This window comes from Agelaius phoeniceus, chromosome 5, assembly GCF_051311805.1.
Source record: "Agelaius phoeniceus isolate bAgePho1 chromosome 5, bAgePho1.hap1, whole genome shotgun sequence".
In the NCBI taxonomy this organism is placed as follows: Eukaryota; Metazoa; Chordata; class Aves; order Passeriformes; family Icteridae; genus Agelaius; species Agelaius phoeniceus.
This window is the reverse complement of record NC_135269.1, coordinates 24,782,676-24,799,576: the sequence shown is the minus strand read 5'-3', so window position 1 is coordinate 24,799,576 and position 16,901 is coordinate 24,782,676. Positions and strand designations below refer to the sequence as shown.

The window sequence follows — 16,901 nt, the reverse complement described above, 5'->3', positions numbered from 1 at the left end:
TCCCTTTAGATTGACCATGTTCTTCCTCCAGCACATTTCCACCCATGCTCCACTGTATGAAGTTTTGTTGTGCACCCCTGTGAGTTGTGACTTTCCTTGGAAAGGGTCTAGACTACACAGCATTAGCTGCTCTTCCCAAAGGCAGGAAGGAGGGAGGGAGTTCCTGAGGAACATTCCTGTGGGTTGCTTCTCACATCACCCTGCTCCAGCATTAGCACTGCCCTGCCAGCTAGGAGGCAGGCTGCCCTGAGAGCTTTTCCTCACTGCTTCTGGGGATTAGGTGTTCAAAGCAATTGCCAACAGAAAGCAGGCAAGCTTGTACCACAAGCTTTACCTTCTTGGTTAAGAGGGGATCTGTCTGGGATTTTTACATTTGCTTTCACTCTGCAGCTGAGAAGGAAGAGTGGAGGACAATGAGATGTGAGGAGAGGAATGCAGCAGCCTTGCCTGTTGCTGCTGGGAGTCTTGTCAGGGCCAGATGATACAGAACAGCCCAGTTCTGGGGTGCAGCAGGGAGGGAGGCAAGTGATAAGCAGCTCTCTGCTGGGCACAGGGTGTGAGGGAGAGATGTACAGTGAGCCCAACTGGGAGGTTTGAATAGCAGAATAGAGAATTTCAGAGAGGGGCCTGAGAACTAGCAAATCCAGATGAGTGCTGTCCAAGTATGGAGACCCAGAAGGAGAGAACTGAGCTCTGTGGGAAGAGGGCCATGATGGGAATGCTGGTCTGGAGAGGGAGGCAGCATAATAAAGACAGTTCTGAGGACTGTGGGAAGTGATGCGGAAAGGCAGGGTGGTCTTGGAGCTGAGGAAGAAAGCTGCCACAAAACAGCACTCTCAGCTGCCAAATAAGTCACATTCAGTTAAGACTAAATTATTCTCTCTTCAAATCATTGATCTCTCCTCTACCCCCTACTCTAAACAGATAGGTTTTGCCAGCACTCCTCCCTTGGATTAATTGAATCCACTTGGCCGTGGAGAGCAGAGATCCCAGAAAAGCAGCCAAACTCAACTTAGCCACAGCAAAGCTCTGCACCACATGAGCTGCCCTTGGCTGTTACTGCCTCCTCCCAGACAGTTCTACTTTCTACCTGGGTACTGTCAGCTGGGAAAACATGCCCTGGTCCACACAAACAGTGGCACTTCATACGTGTGGTATGTAAACACACCTCTTAGTGGGCAGTCTCAGCAAAGAAGAGAGAGAGAGCTCACAGGAGGCAGCAGCAGAGCAATGTGACAAAATGAGCCCCTTAGGGGTGGGGCAGTTCCCCTTGCCCTATTTCCCTTTTCCACAGGGAGCTGTGCCTGTGCCATAGGGCTCACAGTATTACAGCAGGTGTAGGCAGGTACCTTTCCTTACATGAATGCTTTACTGTCACAGGAGCAGCCTTTTCTCCCATTGACCCTGGAGCGAGAGCAGGGTCCCTCTCCACACTGTATCTGGCTTTTCTGCTCCTGGGTTCTGCTGCCCCTCAACACTGCAGAGCTGCCTGGATGTCCTGGTAGCAACTTCCTAGAGAAGAGCAAGCTCTGTGCATGTTTGTTTCTGTGAGCTCAACTCTCTCATGCCCAGACATAGGCTTGTTGTGCTGAGGTGTTCCCATACACCTCCCCAGCACTGTGCAGCAAACATTAAAACACAGCAACCAAAAAGTGGCTTGTCAAGGGTCTGTAGCATCCTATCCAAAACCAGAGAGTACTCAGACTGTGATGGGTGCTTGGAGCAGACCCAGCATTAGCAAAGCCATAAGTGCAGCATGAGCAAAGTGTTCAGCATAGTGAAAGCCCACACTAATTAACCTCCTGGGTTCTTCTCATTTGTTTTCTAGGATGCTGCACAGAGAGTAAGAAAGCCTAGGAGTACAGAAGTACTCCTGCAAAGAAAATGCAGCATTTGCTATGTTCTCTATCCCAGCTTTTCACTGATAAACAATTAAACAAAGTTTGCACAGTCAGCCTGCCCCATGCAGGCTGGGCTCTCTGGACAGTCTGAGTCTGGGAAAAGGCAATGTCTGGAGACTTAGTGGTTATTAACCATAGGACAACAACGAATAGCAATCCTGGAAGTTGCTTCTATAGGAGCATGAACATTAGTGCCCAAGCCTTTTCTGTGCATGAATCTTTGAGGGTTTCCAAGAAGTAGCTGAGCACAGAGATTAAAAGGATCAGGAGCTCAGCATGATTTTATAATCCATCCATTGCCTCCGTTTTTCCTCCTAGCTGCACAACACGCACAGTGCCAGGACTCCCTGTCTGACTTGGACACTTTGAGGAAACACACCCTGGCAGGGCTTGCAGCAAACAACATCTGCCCCTTTCTCACCTTGCAACTGAAGGAGGGGATGGAGAAATCAAAACAGAACCCCCAGTACATATTTCCTCAATCCTACCTGTCATCTTGTTGGTCCAGGGCAAGGAATACTCCAGTAGGGACTTCAGGACTTCCGGAAAGTCCAGGGCAGTGGGGCCCCCAGGGGTGTTGCAGCTTGACATGTCCTGTCCTGGGACTGTGCCAGCAGAGCTAAAGGAGGGCCAGGTGCCTGGCCACCAACCTCAGACCCCACTATCCTGGGCGTTGCAAGATGGGCTTGGAGGCACCCGGAGCGGGTGTGCCGAATTGCTCTGGCTCGGAAAAAACAAGGAGAATGGGAAGCAGCCTGGCAGAGATGCAGCTTGCCTGGCTGTCTTCACCTCCCCCTCTCCCACTCTGAAGTGGCCAATTGTGGAAATAGCTTGCAGCCTTGCAGGGCTGGGCTGGGCGCCTGGCCAGCGTGGTTTTACAGGGCCTCTCCCAGCCAATCCGGCAGCAAAGAACTGGGCCAGTTATCTAACTTTGCAAAGGCAGCACCCTTTTCCTTCCCAAGGTGTTATAACAAATACATGTGTCTGAAGGGGAAAAAAAGCAAGTGTATGCTGTTAGGGGTACATGTTGGCTGCAAACACAACAGGAGAGGGATCCTCTGGCACGTTCTTGCGAGGCTCTGAGGAGCTCCAAGCTGTGCAGGCTGTTACAGGGAGATACACATGCTGTCTGCATCTGCCTGCTAACTTTTTAGCTGAGATAAAGATAGTGACATTATTTGTATGTGATGCAACAATTACTGCGTGTCCCTCCTAAGTTAATATTGATAATAGCACAAGGTTTCTTTCTTATAAAGTGTGCATCATCCCCAAAAGATAGGATTTTTCTTCTGAAGTGCCACAGAATTTTATCAGGAAACAAACAGCCTCCTCTTAGAGCACTGCTATACAGGAAGAGAGTTCATGAACCCTGCAAATACCCTGGTAACAGCTGGTTAAGTAAGATCTTGAGCACACAAAGCCCCTCTTCTCCTGTCAGTGAAATTTTTAGCGTGGAGAAAAGGACTGGAGGCAGGAGGATAAAGGTCTGATCCTCTTTTTCAGAACCTGGTGTGAGAAGAAGCATCTTACATGTGCTGTGGTCTTTTCTTTTGCTGAGTGTGGTATTTCAACAGAAGTGCCTTTATTTCGCAGTTTGTTCCTGTCCATTTTGCCAGGCTCAGCCTTAGAGTGCCAGTGTGAGTTGGTAGAAACCAGGTATTCCTACAGGTCTGTGAGCCACAGCAATTGGACACAGCCCAGCAAAATCAGGCATAGTGTTTGGTTTCATAAGGAAATGCATTTGATTTAACCCAGTAGAAACCAAAAGGAAGGAATTATCTAGCCAGGTTGGGTAGTTGAGAATTTGAGTTTAGCTGGAGAAGACTCGTGATCTAGATCCCAATCTAATCAGGCTAAGAAATCAATAACTAACAGAAATCAACTAACAGTAGTTAGTTTAGTAGAATTTGTAATTATGATACAACCCCTTCAGATTTTGAGCCAGTCATAACCATCAGTGTTGAAGCCATTCAGGGAGAACAGTACCATACTAACCTGGGCTGTTACAGTGTTCTCCACCCACCCAAAGCTGGAGCCAGCAGAGTCTGCAGATGGTCAGTGCATTCTGGCTCCTGTGAGCAAGAGACTTGATCACATCTCTCCTTCCTGGAGCACAGCCTGCCAGCCAGGAGATCCATGTCCTTTCCTGAAATCTTCCAGTCCATTCAGTCATGCCAGGCATCACTGATGTTTGGGACAGCTACTGTCACATTATGCCTAGTATTGCTTCTTATCACAGGCTGGCATGGGAAAGTCACTGGGAACATGGTAGCTGTCCAGTGCCAGGTGCAGCTGGACCCCCTGATTTTGTCTCAGGCTCAAACTTGTTATGAAAGCTGAACAAATACCTGACCACATGTCTGGAGGGACCCAAGAACTTCACAGCCACTGCTGCAGCAACTGACTGGCATTTATGGCTTCAGAAAATGAAGACATTAATTCAGAGAAAATTCATAGAATCATGAAATGGTTTGGGTTGGAAAGTACCTTAAAGATCATCTAAATTGTCTCTTAGCAGTTTGAATTATTAGCCTGCAATGAACATCTCTAATTTTTGTCTAGAGATCTGAGAGTGACAAAATAAATATCTCATCTGGTGTTTGCCATGTCCACAAAGTCTCCTACCAATACTGTATGTCCCTCTTGATTCAGAATCCCAGAACAGTGAGCTCCTGCCCACCAGAAGAGCTTGGGTAACATCACTAGCTGGAACCACCCTGTCTTCAAGCCCCAGGAAATCAGAAAATGTACTATGGAGTAGTACATTTTGTAGTAGTAGTACATATGGAGTAGAGTCATAGCAGTAGGGAATGTCTGTCTGCCCCCATGTCCCTGCCATGGAGAGCAGAGCATTTGAGCTGCTTTAGTGAATGAAGTTGAAATACTGTCTCTGGAAAGATGCAGGCATGGCCACAGATTGCATCACTTGTTCTGGCTGCACTGTTGTCAGATCAGATATGTTTTTACTGGTTTTGTGATCCCATTTTAGTGGAGTTGCCAGCAGCTCTGCTCCAGCCATCACTCAGAAGCCCAGTCAGCCCTTAACAGCACTTTTCTCACAGACTCAACCAGCCATAGTCAACTTATACTGTCCCTGAGTGGATGGCACACAAAAGGAGGCACCTAATGTGATGGCAAAGGCCAAACTCCAGGAACAGCAATTTAACTGGCAGAGACCAGGGCTGACTTCACTGTACTTTCTGCAGGTCTCTTGGGCATCTACCCACACACCCAGCTGTGCTGGCTGAACCTCTCAGCACATTTGCCCAAGGAGTGTTCAGCAGTCCTGAGGGGAGGATTGTGGGTCCTTCAACATTTGCCTTGGTCCATACTCTCCCTCCTTTTACATTTTTATTTGAAAGAATTGCTCTTTTTTTTTTTAAGCAACCAATTCTTCTACCTTCCTTCCTCTGACCTCTTTGCCTTCCTGCAGTGTTCAGGTTCTTCTGCTGGCACCAAAGCATGTAAATGTCTCTTTTAAAACCTCTAATTCTACTCCTGTGTCTCACAGGACCTCTCTAGAGAGGTGTGCCATTGGGCCCAAAGAGAACTGTAGAGCAACACTGCTGAGGAGTCACTCATAGGTACAGCCTTGCTGGCAGTTTGAGACCCTGAAGAATCTTTTCAGACATTCAAACCTCTGATACAACTCTGCTCATTATAAGGAGCTGGGTATGGGGGTTCTCTGTGCATGGGTCCAAGTTGCCATCTTTCCCTCAGCCTCAGGAGTATTCCCTCAACTCCTCCACAGGGCCACTTTCACAGTGCTTCTGGAGCAGCCCTTCCCCTGTTTCTGCTCCTGCCAGTGTCTTGCAGCCTCCCTCAGACCCAAAAACAAGAGCCACTTGTGTGCCTCCCCAGTCAGAAACTCCTGCAGATTATTGCTGTGGGTCTTCTCTTCGGCTGCTCATTGATTTATGAGGCTACCACTGCAAAAGGGAATTTAATTGTTTCTCAGGTGTGTCTGAAAGCACAGCTGATGGGGAACCCAGCAGCAGCAATGACATTTGACCAAAGAAAGGAAGTAGTGGTTATTATTACTAATTGCTTTTATCTCAGCTTCCTCCAATAAGGTGAAAGTTTCCCTTGGTCATCTAATGGAATGTGTCCTCTTAGAAAATAAAAACTTTTTGGCTTATTTTCTAAGGACACAAAGCTTATACAACAGTATTATCCATCCATCCATCCATCCATCCATCCATCCATCCATCCATCCATCCATCCATCCATCCATCCCCAAGCATGCTACCCCACCTTGGCAAAGGGATAAATACATTTAAATATCTTATTCTGTTTGAAAACTAATCTAGGAAGAGGAGAGTCAAATTAATGCCTCCCCAGAGATAAAACCTGCTGTTATGTGTTCTGTATGATCTGGGGCCCATTGGCAGTGACAAGGGACAGGCAGGAGCCAGCAGTACCGAAGGGACTTCATGGTGGCATACAAGATGACATTCCCCTGAAGTGAATCTGGAAAAAAGGATAAAAATGTTTAGAAACCTCTAGAAGATTTGCAAATTCTGCTGTTCTTGAAGTAAGACTATTTTCCCTTTTTTTTTCTCCATTTCTTTCAGTCACCCAAGACCATTCACATTGCCAGCGTAGCCATTACTTGGAAATTTCCGTTCCTCCGCACATGAGATGTCTTCTGCTGCACATCCCACAAATCAAGCCTACTGCTCAAAGTCTCTGTGGAGGCTCCAGGGCCACCCACAGGGTTTGATTCTTGCACCAAACCCAGCTTGGTAAGTGGTTTCCTCTTTCTTTTATCCAAGCAAACCCTTTGCCAGAGGTTAATCACTGCTTCTTTACAGACATCTGTACAATTTTTTGTTCTTGTGCTAGTTCCTAGGACAATTGTACATTCCCCTTACAGCTTCCAGACTTAACTCTTTATTTGTGTCGTACATTGGGCTTGGTAGGGAATTTTTCTCACCTTGGCAGAGGCCTGCAAACTGAGTTTCACCATGACCATTCTGAAAGGACACTTGCACCATATCCCAGAAACTTGTCTTCTTCTTTGTTGAGATTATGCTAGTGCCAACAAACATCCATGGAGCTGCAGGAATACCCAGAACAGCAGCAGCAGGGAAGGCTGTGGCCAGACCACAGGGGTGTCAGCGTCCACAGCGGATGAGTTTGAAGAAAAGGAGGTGAGAGAAGGAGTAATGAAGCCAGCATGGGAGGGTGTACAGCTGAGGGAAAAGTGGGACCAGGGCTCTGTATTGGCTAAAGACCCTGCCTGGTGCCTGCAACATGGGCATGCAAGCCTTTGGGTACTTTTGATGGTAGCAACATGTGACACAGACGCCTCACTCCTCAGAGCTCCCTTCCCACCTCTAAAAGGGCTTCGTTCCCCAGCAGGGTATGGCATGCATACATGTGCCTATGTGTGTGTACAAATGTGCCTGCCTGCCTCCCTGTGTGGAGGAGCAGCGCTGGGATCTCCCAGGCAAGCAGTGAACTTCAGTGGAAGGAAGTGCCCGCACCTCCTGCCTGAGGCAATAGAATTTCTAAAAACTAATTCCTCAAAACGAGTGCCAAAAAGTTAATGAGCTTTGCTTCCCCACCACTCCCGCCAAGACTTCTCCCCCTTCTTGGGGTGCTCACATGGCAGCTGGACTCACTACAGCTCTGCTTCTCTGCACGTGGCCTTCCCTTGTGAGGTGCCATTAGGCAGAGGACTAGGTGCTAGGCAGGGAGAAAATGTGAGAAAGGGCCTTGGGATCACCAGAAGTTTTACTGTCCTGGGCAGGAAGGACACCTAGAGCTGCCTTTTTGCATTTCCCCTGCTCCGAAAACACTCTGGCAGCCTGGACAGAGACAGTTTTGGGAGCTCTTGGAACAAGCCTTGGCAGGAGGCAGAGCCCAGGAGGTGCCAAGAGCAGCAATAAACCAAGGGGTTGAAATCAGGATAGGGAAATCCAAGGTCTGTGATGTTGGGCCATGGGAGATCATTGGGTGAGACAGCAAGACACACATTCCTGTGGCTGCTTCTCTCTCAAAACCAAGGCTATCTGTAAGGACCTAGGCTGTCTGTCAGTCATCTCTTCCTACTCACATCTGCTAAGGACAACATGGTCCCCAGCAAGAGCAGGGATCCTGTAGCATTGTAGCACAAGAGGTCTGAGCTTGACAGAAAGATACAGGAGTCAGCTGAGTCTGGGGAAGGTGTGTGGGCTGAAAGAAAACAATGACCCTTAAAAAGGCTTTGACAGTTTGGCTGCCACTGATACCCCAAAACCAAGACATGAATGGTCTCAAACAGGAGAAGCTCCAGGCTGCCTAGAGCTTCTTTTGAAACACTGCTGCTGTATTGAATCCCCACCACAGCTCCCAGGGGCAATGCCCAGCTGTGTTGCAGTTATTCTCAAGCAATTTTGCTGAGGCAAACTGAGGCCATCTTAGTCCCATGGAAGCAGGACTTTCCCTCTCTGTCTCAGAGCTTTGCTGGGGTACAGATGGGGGCATGTGCCTTGGTATTCAATTAGCAAAACTATGCAGCCCTTCATCCTTCCCAGCCATCTGCCTGGAGGGCTGCAGCGCTATTGGAAGCCCACAGCTAAGGAAGATGTAGGAAATCCACTGAGAACAAAGGAAATATGCCAAAGAGCACCTCCAGAGCCGAGTGTTTTTCCAAGTCAAATCTACTCTGGCATCTAGCTTTAGAGACTTCTATCCCACCTCTGGGTAAATGTAATATTTTGGAGGATTAATTCAGATGGTTATGAATGACCCTATTTATGGGGTCTCTGCTATGTTTGTGCCTCCTAAGGCTCTCTGGAACAAGTAGTAGTTTTCTGGGGCACTGCCATCCACAAGATAAACTGCAGATATGAGCATTCCTGAAAGAGGCAATCTTGGGAGCTGCCAGGGACAGGACTGTTGTGGTGGGAAATGAGTCAGCTGGAGCTGTCATCTGGTCTGGTCCCTGCTCTTGTTTTTGCTGCACCTAGAGCTGTTTTCAGGAAACACCACTCCTGTCCCAGAGGCACCAGGACACACTGCTTTTGCCTGGAGGAAGAACCACAAAGAAATAAGAGGTGACAATCAATCTGTGAGGGAGAGAAGTTATGTGGAATGGACAGGTCCTGTCCTGTCCACTCCCATCCTGGGGAGAAAAGGGTGAGGCTGAATGGTCAGCTCCTGACCAGAGCCCGCAGCTTTCCAGGAAGCCCCAACAGCTGTGTGTCCACAGGACCTCTGCCCAGAGCCATCCCATAGTACCCAACCAAGTCTGTTCAGTGCCCTCCTCCACCACATATCAAACAGCTGTGGGCTTCAGCCAGCGTGCCCACAGCCTTTCCTCCTCTACTTCCCTCCAACTAGTCACTCCCAGCCAGGCCTCTTTGACTATTTACTTGTTGCTTTCTGGCCCATGTTTTTCCCCCCAGCTGCCCTACATAGTTACATCCTCTGTACCCAGCCAGTGACCAATACACCTCCCCAACTCATGCATGTCAGGAACTCTCTGCTGCTCACTGTGCACAGGACACTACACAACATGACCCTGTTCCTGGTGGCAATGGCAGCAGCAAACACAATGAAGGGGATGACAGCATTTGCATCATCTGCTGTCACTGCCCAGAAATGTTTCTCTATAGTGTAGTAGGCAGACTCCATTACAGGATTGCTTAGGATTCTCATCTGCAGCAAACCCCTTCTGCCAGGCTGCTGTGTGATGGCATTAACCATCTTCAATGAGAACCCTTCCTCCCACCTCTCAGGGGTTTCTACCCTGCTTCTCTCAATCTTCCACAGAACCTGGATTTTTCCTGGCGGACCTGGGTCTCTCTGCCTTGTCTTTGTATTTGATGAAGTTCCTAGGAAGATCTGATTACTGAAATCACCACTCCTTTTCTTCCTCTCCAAAATACAAGTTTATTTCAGTGAAAAAACACCAGTTTACAGCTGAGGCTCAAACCTACAAGGAAAACAGGTGTTCTTCTCCTGATGCTTTGTCTTTCTCACAATTTGACAATTTTGATTTCAATTGTACTGGAAAAGCTACCCTCAACTCTCACCAGCATGGCCTCAACAATCTTTGGAATGTAAAACTAATGTCTCTTACATCGTATGTATTCAATTGATGCACCTTGGAAGTGCACATGGCTCCTTGTTCCCCCCTCACTACAAGAATGTGTTCAGGCCTCTTCTTTGGCCAGAAGGACATGAGTGCTTATGTCTGCATGAAGGCACATCAAGGAGAAGTGTGACAAATCTTGTCTCTTCAGGCCTCACTGGATATGACCTTCTGGTCACTACCAGTTTATACAGCCTTAACAGGGCATATCCATGGGACCCCCTGTCAGTGTCTTCACATCTCCAGTTTTGATTTTATCAAGAATCTAGATTAATCTGCATCATGATGGATTCAAAAAATAAAGAAGCTGGGTTTATTAATAAATGTTTTCACAGTGACCTCTTCCCCTAATGCAGTTTCCTCACACAGCATCCTCTCTGGGAGGAAAGTAAGGGCAAGGATGCTTCCCATGGCCCAAGCTGTGTGCAACTTGGTGAGTAGGGCTAAGGACATGTTCCCTAGCAGGGTGCACACTGCCAGGCAAAAGAACTGGCCAACCCAGTTGAACAGAGCAGCCTACACAGAAGACTCTCTAGATGAAGGTGTTTACCCGCTTACTGGAGGTTTCAAAACACAGGTTACCCAAACACCTGAAACTATGTGTTAATGCAGAGCACATGGATTCTTGGCAGTAGGGGGAAAGAAAAATATCTTAAATCTAGTGAACCTAAAGTTCAGAAGAACTGTATGTCTGATGAAGAACTGCATGTCTGATGAAGAACTGCATCAACTGTTAATATGCACATAGGCAATTTTCCACTCAGCAAGAAGAGTAGCAGATTATACTTAAAGATGGGAGAAAGCCACAGTGGTCCAATGCTTGACGTGCTCCCTTTGCTTCCCTCCTCACAGCAGGGAAACCCGAAAGCAAGATAAAATCCTTTACAGGCTGTTTGAAAAACACAAACACACTCTGGATCAGGAGAGGGTTTAAAGTGCACACTTTTATTTTCTATTACAAAGGCTAAAAGAAGCAAGTTTGGTTTTTCTTTCTTTATTTAAGAACAAAAACAAAAATGTTGTTAAAACATCTACATATTTATCCTTATACTAGACCTTATGAAAGATACTAAGTTCTTTTTTAATAGTAAAGCGTGGTATTCTTATATTAATATGAAGACATATTAAAGGACTCAAAATCATTACTACCCAGCTCAGAACTGCAGCATCCCCTTGCTATCTTTTCCTTTCACTTGCTAAAACCCAACAATTTTTGACATACAGTTTCATACAAGCTAAGTAGGGTATTTTTTGTTGGTTGTTGGTTTGGTTTTTTTTTACTTCTCCTGTAAAGGCCTGGTTAACTCCAATGCCAGTGTCACCTAAATCCCTGCCCCTACCAAAGAAATTGGGAAAAGATTTTCACTAAGTCCTTCAGCATTTATTAAGTTTCTGCTCTGTGTGAATGTCTGTAGTTATTTTACAGGATATGAGATTTCCTTCTAATGTTATAAAATTAAAACATCACTTCCTTTGTTAAAAACTCTCAAATTTGGTTCTGTGCTGCAGAATTTTCTTCTTCCTCTCTCACACAAATAAAGAAGAGAGAGTTATCACAGGGTCTTGTGAACACACCCCTAAAGCAGCCTCTACAACTTGAGGTTTATCTGCTGTAGAGCTTAGAGCACTGAGCATTTCTGCTGAGAGCATATAACGTGCTGAAGAAAACCCTCTTGGCTTGAAAAAGCAATCCTGGGAAGTCAAGTGTGAAACTTCCTGCCTTTCACAATGTCCCTTTAAATAATATAAGCAAAGCCTTATATTAAAACTTTACTCACTAGTTAGCAGTATAATACTCTCTCACTGAGATGGGACTGCAAGGACATCCTAAAGGGTTTCAAAAATGTGAACAGGGAAACCTGTCCCATCTCAAAGCTTATACCTACCTATATAAAACCCTCCTCTCTTTCGTTATTTCCCTTTCCCTCTCCCAAATAAAAGGCTTCATAATTAAACTGGAGATGCTGCGTTTCCTGGCTTGAGTCCTTTTCCTTTACCCTCATTTAAAAGATTCCTTCGATACCACACACATATAATATTATATAGAGCGATATATTTAATACCTGTGTATATATGCTTCATGGGAAGGGTCACATATATACACACTAAAACAAGTCTGGTGACGAAGTACTGCAACACCACAGACCAGGTTATCATATCAGGGAAAACAAAGAGACACTTGATGCAACCCCCATGACTGTGGGCCTACCTCACCTCACCTCACTCTCACCCCACCCTCTCCCCATCTCAGCCCCAGCCTGAACCTCTGAAGCCCCACTGAGCAGCTCAGCTCTCATTGCAGAGATGGGGAGAAGGGAGAGTGACCCACTCTGTAACTTGTTTAGGTTACATGAGAAATCATGGCTCAGCGAATGCCAGAGTCACACTAGAGATGCAGGTTTGTTTTAAAAATAAAAGCCACATTCCAGTGTCCCCCAATCCAGATTTCCTTCCTTGGCATCTCTGCCCAAGAAGAGCAGAACAAGATAACCCAGGAGCTGATGCCTGTCTCCTCCCATCTCTAAAGTTGACCACTTGAGCACAAGGATGACCAGGAGAAGGTACCATAGCTACCATGAAGAACAGAGGAGAAAATACAGCACCTGACCACTCAAAAACTGCCATGTCTGATATTGGTCATAGCAAACCAGAGACTACCATCCATATTTTAAGGGAGAGGAAAAAAAACTCAGCAGAAAAGTAGTTAAGTTGCCCAGGAAAGAGGCTGAATTCCCATCCCCAGAGGTATTTAAAAATATATGTAGATGTGGCACTTTGGGACATAGTTTAGTCTGGGACTTGGCAGTGCCAGGTTAACAGTTGGACTTGATGATCTTCGAGGTCTTTTTCAACTAAATGATTCTAAGTGCAGAAGTGCATTCAGTTTGCTTAGAGCACATTGTGTCTCTGGAGAGATTCCAGCACTCTGCTCCATAACTGGACCCTAACTATCCCAGTGGAGCTGAAGCACCCTCCTGAAGGCTGGTTTAGGAAGCTGCCCCACACCATCTCCCCATCTCCCGATTTCCTCATCCCATCTCTCGTGAAGCTCTGAACCCCAAGGATGTAGGAGCAGAGAGGAATGGGAGGACGCAGCAATGCCAAAACACCAAGCAGTTCATGGCCAGATTGTATTTACCATGGATACAGCCCTACCAGCCCTAAGGGCTCTGAGACTGCTGTCCCAGGAGAATCTGTATGAAAAAGACATCCCTGATGAAGGCTGGGAGAGAGATGTGTTTGTGTTTGACTGGATGGTGCCATCCATGCATGCAAAACTGCAGAGCACAGCTGGACTGCAGAAGAGAGAAGGTGAGGGAAGCTCAGAACAGGGAACACATTTACAGCTTACAGGATGAGACTGCCAGAAAGGACAAGGCTGGCATGCAGAGCAGTACTGCTTCTCACTGCTGCCTCTTATAAAAGCAAAACTTCTGTCCCAGAGTTCAGCATTACTGATTACCTCATCAGAGCACACATCAGGCAGCACAAGAGCAGGCCATGGCTGGGTCCCACTCATTCTCCACCACTGTCCCTGCTCTGGGTCACATCCTGGTTGCACTGTGCATCCACAAGCTCCCTGCTCTGGCTCTGAGGAGGAGGGAGCTGGATCTCTGGTACTGGTAAGCGCTTCCAGCTGGATTCCCATTAGCTTAACTTTGCCTGTGCTGTGCAATGGTGTCCTTTTAAATGGGTCCCCACCCAGTTCTTCTGGCAGTGCAGGGAAAAATGCAGCTCTAAGTAACCAGAAACACATGCCATTTAAAGAGTAAGAAAGAACACCAGTACCTCCCTCCCTCCCTTTCTTCATGACACAAGGCAACACAGAAACACAGGCTCCTTTTGGTGACCACCTCCCTTCTGACTGATACTGCTGTGTGGACTTCAGTGACACACAGTGTGTCACAGACTCCACTACACCTCCTACATGGGTTCTGTTTTACTTGCACCAGTCACACCAGTGAAAAAAACAAACCCAAGCTATCTGCCCTGAATACCTGCCACACACTGAAAAAGACATCTAATGAGAAGTCACCAACTTGCTTTCTGAGTACAGTCAGCTGAAGTTTGAAGTCACCTACAACCCGGTTCCCGCTGCTGCAAGCAGTTTCATTACTTTGCTGCTTTTACCTTGCACTCCTTATACCACACAGCTGTTATCCTCCTCAGCACCAGTTGATGCCTCAGGGCAATACAGACAGCTAGAGCATAAGCCTAGATCTCTTAAACCAAATCTAGTGGTCTTCCTTCTTTGCACCACAATTTCTATTTCTTTTGATACCAAACTCCCAGAAGAGCAGGAGGGCTGCAGCAGAGTAAGTGGCACTTAGTCTGCAGCACTGAGAAAAGGAACATATGAAATTCATGGTCACCTCCTTTTAACCAGATTTCATAAAATCATAGAACAGTCTGGGCTGGAAGGGACCTTAAGATCATCTAGTTTCAATCCCCCTGTCATTTAGAAGGACACCTCTTCCACTAGACCACATTGCTCAGAGCTCTATCCAACCTGGCCTTGAACAGTTCCAGGGATGGGGCATCCACAACTTTTCTGTCCCCCTCTCTCGGCTTTGTCCTCCAGACCTCTGCAGTCATACTCTGAATTGAAAGACAGAAGAATGACACAAGGAGAAATTCTCTGATTTGCAGCCCAATACAGACTGAATTAATTCCTTTGAATGAAGGACAGTGAAAACAAAAAGATGAAGTGGAACAGGAATTTGGGGGAAAGAAGAGAGAAAAGATGGATCACAAACTCAATGAGCATGGCGTCGCTGGCCAACGAGAATTAAATTCACAAATTCATTCACTAATAAATCATTGTCTCAAAATCTTAAAACAAAAGAAAAGAAAAAGTTCTCATTGCGAGACACAGATCTCGCTCTCCCTGCTACTGCCCCTCAGAAAACCCACCCTGTGTTTCTGCAGCTGACAGACTCCCCCCGGCTCACACTATACGTCATCCCGCAATAGGAAGTTGTATTTCCCGAAGTCGTCATCCCTGGGGCAGAGCAGCATGTCCTTGCGAGCTTTGGCCAGTTTCTGTTTCAGCACTTCCCTCCGGTCCAGCCACTCCGTCAGCTCGTCCTGCCCATGGGCGTAGCGACACTCCTCTCCCTCAGGACAGGCCTTGTTCTTCTGGAACCTGCCAGCACAAGGAGCGCAGTCAGGAGGGCACCCCCAGTACAGGGGTTTGAACTCTCTGTCTGGGATACTTGAGCAGGACCCACTGAAACATGCTGTGAACTCTCCTTTTTAAGGGTGAGCTGATTGTCCTACAAACCCATGTGCAGGTGGGAAAGACATCAAGGCTGGGAAAAAAACAGAGCAGCAAAACCAGCAGTGGCTACAAGGGGATTTAGTCAAGAGCACAAAAAAATGTGAGCTGGAACTGGACCGGTAGGGATGAGAAAAAAACAATGCACAAGAGAGGAAATGCCAGGTAACCAGCATGAAAGACAAGAACCTTCTTGCTAACCAAAGTAGCATTTTTAACCATCACAAGCTTTCTGAAGGCACCTTAAGGTGCTGATTCAGAGGGCGTGAGACATTCAAACCATTTAATAAGGCACCTGGGATTCCCCCAAGCACTGGGCCAAGGAGACTGTTCAGCAGCCTAAGAGCAGAGGGCATCCTGGCTATGAAGTGCACAGGTGCAGACAGGAAGCTCTCCTTTTCTAAAGACACATGCTCAGGAATGTGTTTTTATCCCTCAGTATTGTGGCTGAACACCTCTGTGATCAAACAACAGCCTCACTGTCACCCAAACCTGTCATCTCATCCCACTCCTCCTCCATGCAGAAGTCACCAAGAAATCTGTGAGAGGATGAGGAGGGATGACAGAGGCCCTGGGCCTGTTACCCTGTCCCTGCAGCAGCAGCACAGGAGGGAGGTGAGACACCAGTACCTCTCGCAGAGCCGGAATTCGCCCATGGGGAAGCGGTAGCTCCAGCAGCTGGAGTCACTGTCTGAGGTGAAGACCTTCTCCTTGTGCTTCTCCGACTGGATGTGCTGCTGCCATTGCTTCTTGCTGTTGCTGTTTTTCCCACAGAGCCAGCAGTGGTAGCCCATCTAACCAGTGCAGACAGGGGAAAAAGGCCAGTCAGTGCAATAACATTCACATCCACTGGCCTTCCCTATGCTGGCACTGCCTCTCCCCCTCTCCTTCCAGAGCATCTTGGAAGGCTCCACTCAGTCTATGACTACCCACACTTCTCTGCCATATTGTCTTTGAGGAACTGTGCTGACACTAAAGGGGAACAGAGGAGATGCTCTGTCAGAGTTTATCTATGGCTCAAACAGGCTTAGGGGACAGGGCAGCTCAGTTCATGCAGGACTCTTCAGCAGCACACACCCTTACATCAGTACCACCCATGGCATAAGGAAACACATGTGCCTCTAGTTTTTCAAGGCTTCTGTGACAGCTCTTCTCCAAGTTTCTCCCTCTTCTGACAGGCCTGCAATGGTTTTGCCAGCTTGCCCAGGAGCAGGCAGGAACCCTGGAGAGAGGCTGAGCCCACACAAAAGGGAACCTAAGGTAGACTCCTAATGACTTGGGGATTAACAGAAAAGCCATTGTAGAGCCTTGTTGACCCCAGGTCGATCTCTTCCCACTTCAGCTGTGCTGCCCCTGCTGTCCATTTAACCTGTGTTAATACAGGCTCTGCTCCACTAGAGAAATGAAGTCCCTGCTAGCCACACCTGGAGCACAGGAGAGAAGCAGGCTGGCAGCACTGAGGAGGAGGAGGAGAAGGAATGAAGAACAAGAGGTCAGCTTATTACCATGATGTCTGCATAGTCAGTGGGCATCTGGATCTGTTTCTCCCCTTCTCGTGAGGTGAGTGGTGTTCCTTCTCCAGGCTTCCCAGGATTGTGTTTCTTTAGCCACATGTCATAGGTCTGCTGCATATCTAGTA

At 47.3% G+C, this 16,901-nt stretch overlaps 2 protein-coding genes and 1 long non-coding RNA gene across 10 annotated transcripts in view; 1 reads left to right on the top strand and 2 right to left on the bottom strand.

Moving 5' to 3' along the window:
* TEF (TEF transcription factor, PAR bZIP family member) overlaps positions 1-2,715 on the bottom strand; it is a 22,490-nt gene extending 19,775 nt beyond the window's left edge. For both annotated transcript variants that reach the window (XM_077178631.1, XM_077178630.1), the window contains exon 1: positions 2,390-2,715. In XM_077178631.1, coding sequence (XP_077034746.1) covers positions 2,390-2,492 — 103 coding nt within the window. In that variant the 5' untranslated portion in view covers positions 2,493-2,715. The remainder of the gene's footprint in view (positions 1-2,389) is intronic.
* LOC129119075 (uncharacterized) overlaps positions 1-16,774 on the top strand; it is an 18,441-nt gene extending 1,667 nt beyond the window's left edge. Inside the window, exons 2-3 of one of the 2 annotated variants that reach the window (XR_013182350.1) lie at positions 6,476-6,646; positions 16,646-16,774. This is a non-coding gene — a long non-coding RNA (uncharacterized LOC129119075). Of the gene's footprint in view, positions 1-6,475; positions 6,647-9,662; positions 11,887-16,645 lie in introns of those variants that run through there. The other variant, XR_008534069.2, reaches the window with a different exon arrangement.
* ZC3H7B (zinc finger CCCH-type containing 7B) overlaps positions 10,909-16,901 on the bottom strand; it is a 47,307-nt gene continuing 41,314 nt past the window's right edge. For all 6 annotated transcript variants that reach the window (XM_054630782.2, XM_077178628.1, XM_077178627.1 and 3 more), the window contains exons 21-23: positions 16,768-16,901; positions 15,893-16,056; positions 10,909-15,130 (exon numbers count right to left, since the gene is read on the bottom strand). In XM_054630782.2, coding sequence (XP_054486757.1) covers positions 14,938-15,130; positions 15,893-16,056; positions 16,768-16,901 — 491 coding nt within the window. In that variant the 3' untranslated portion in view covers positions 10,909-14,937. The remainder of the gene's footprint in view (positions 15,131-15,892; positions 16,057-16,767) is intronic.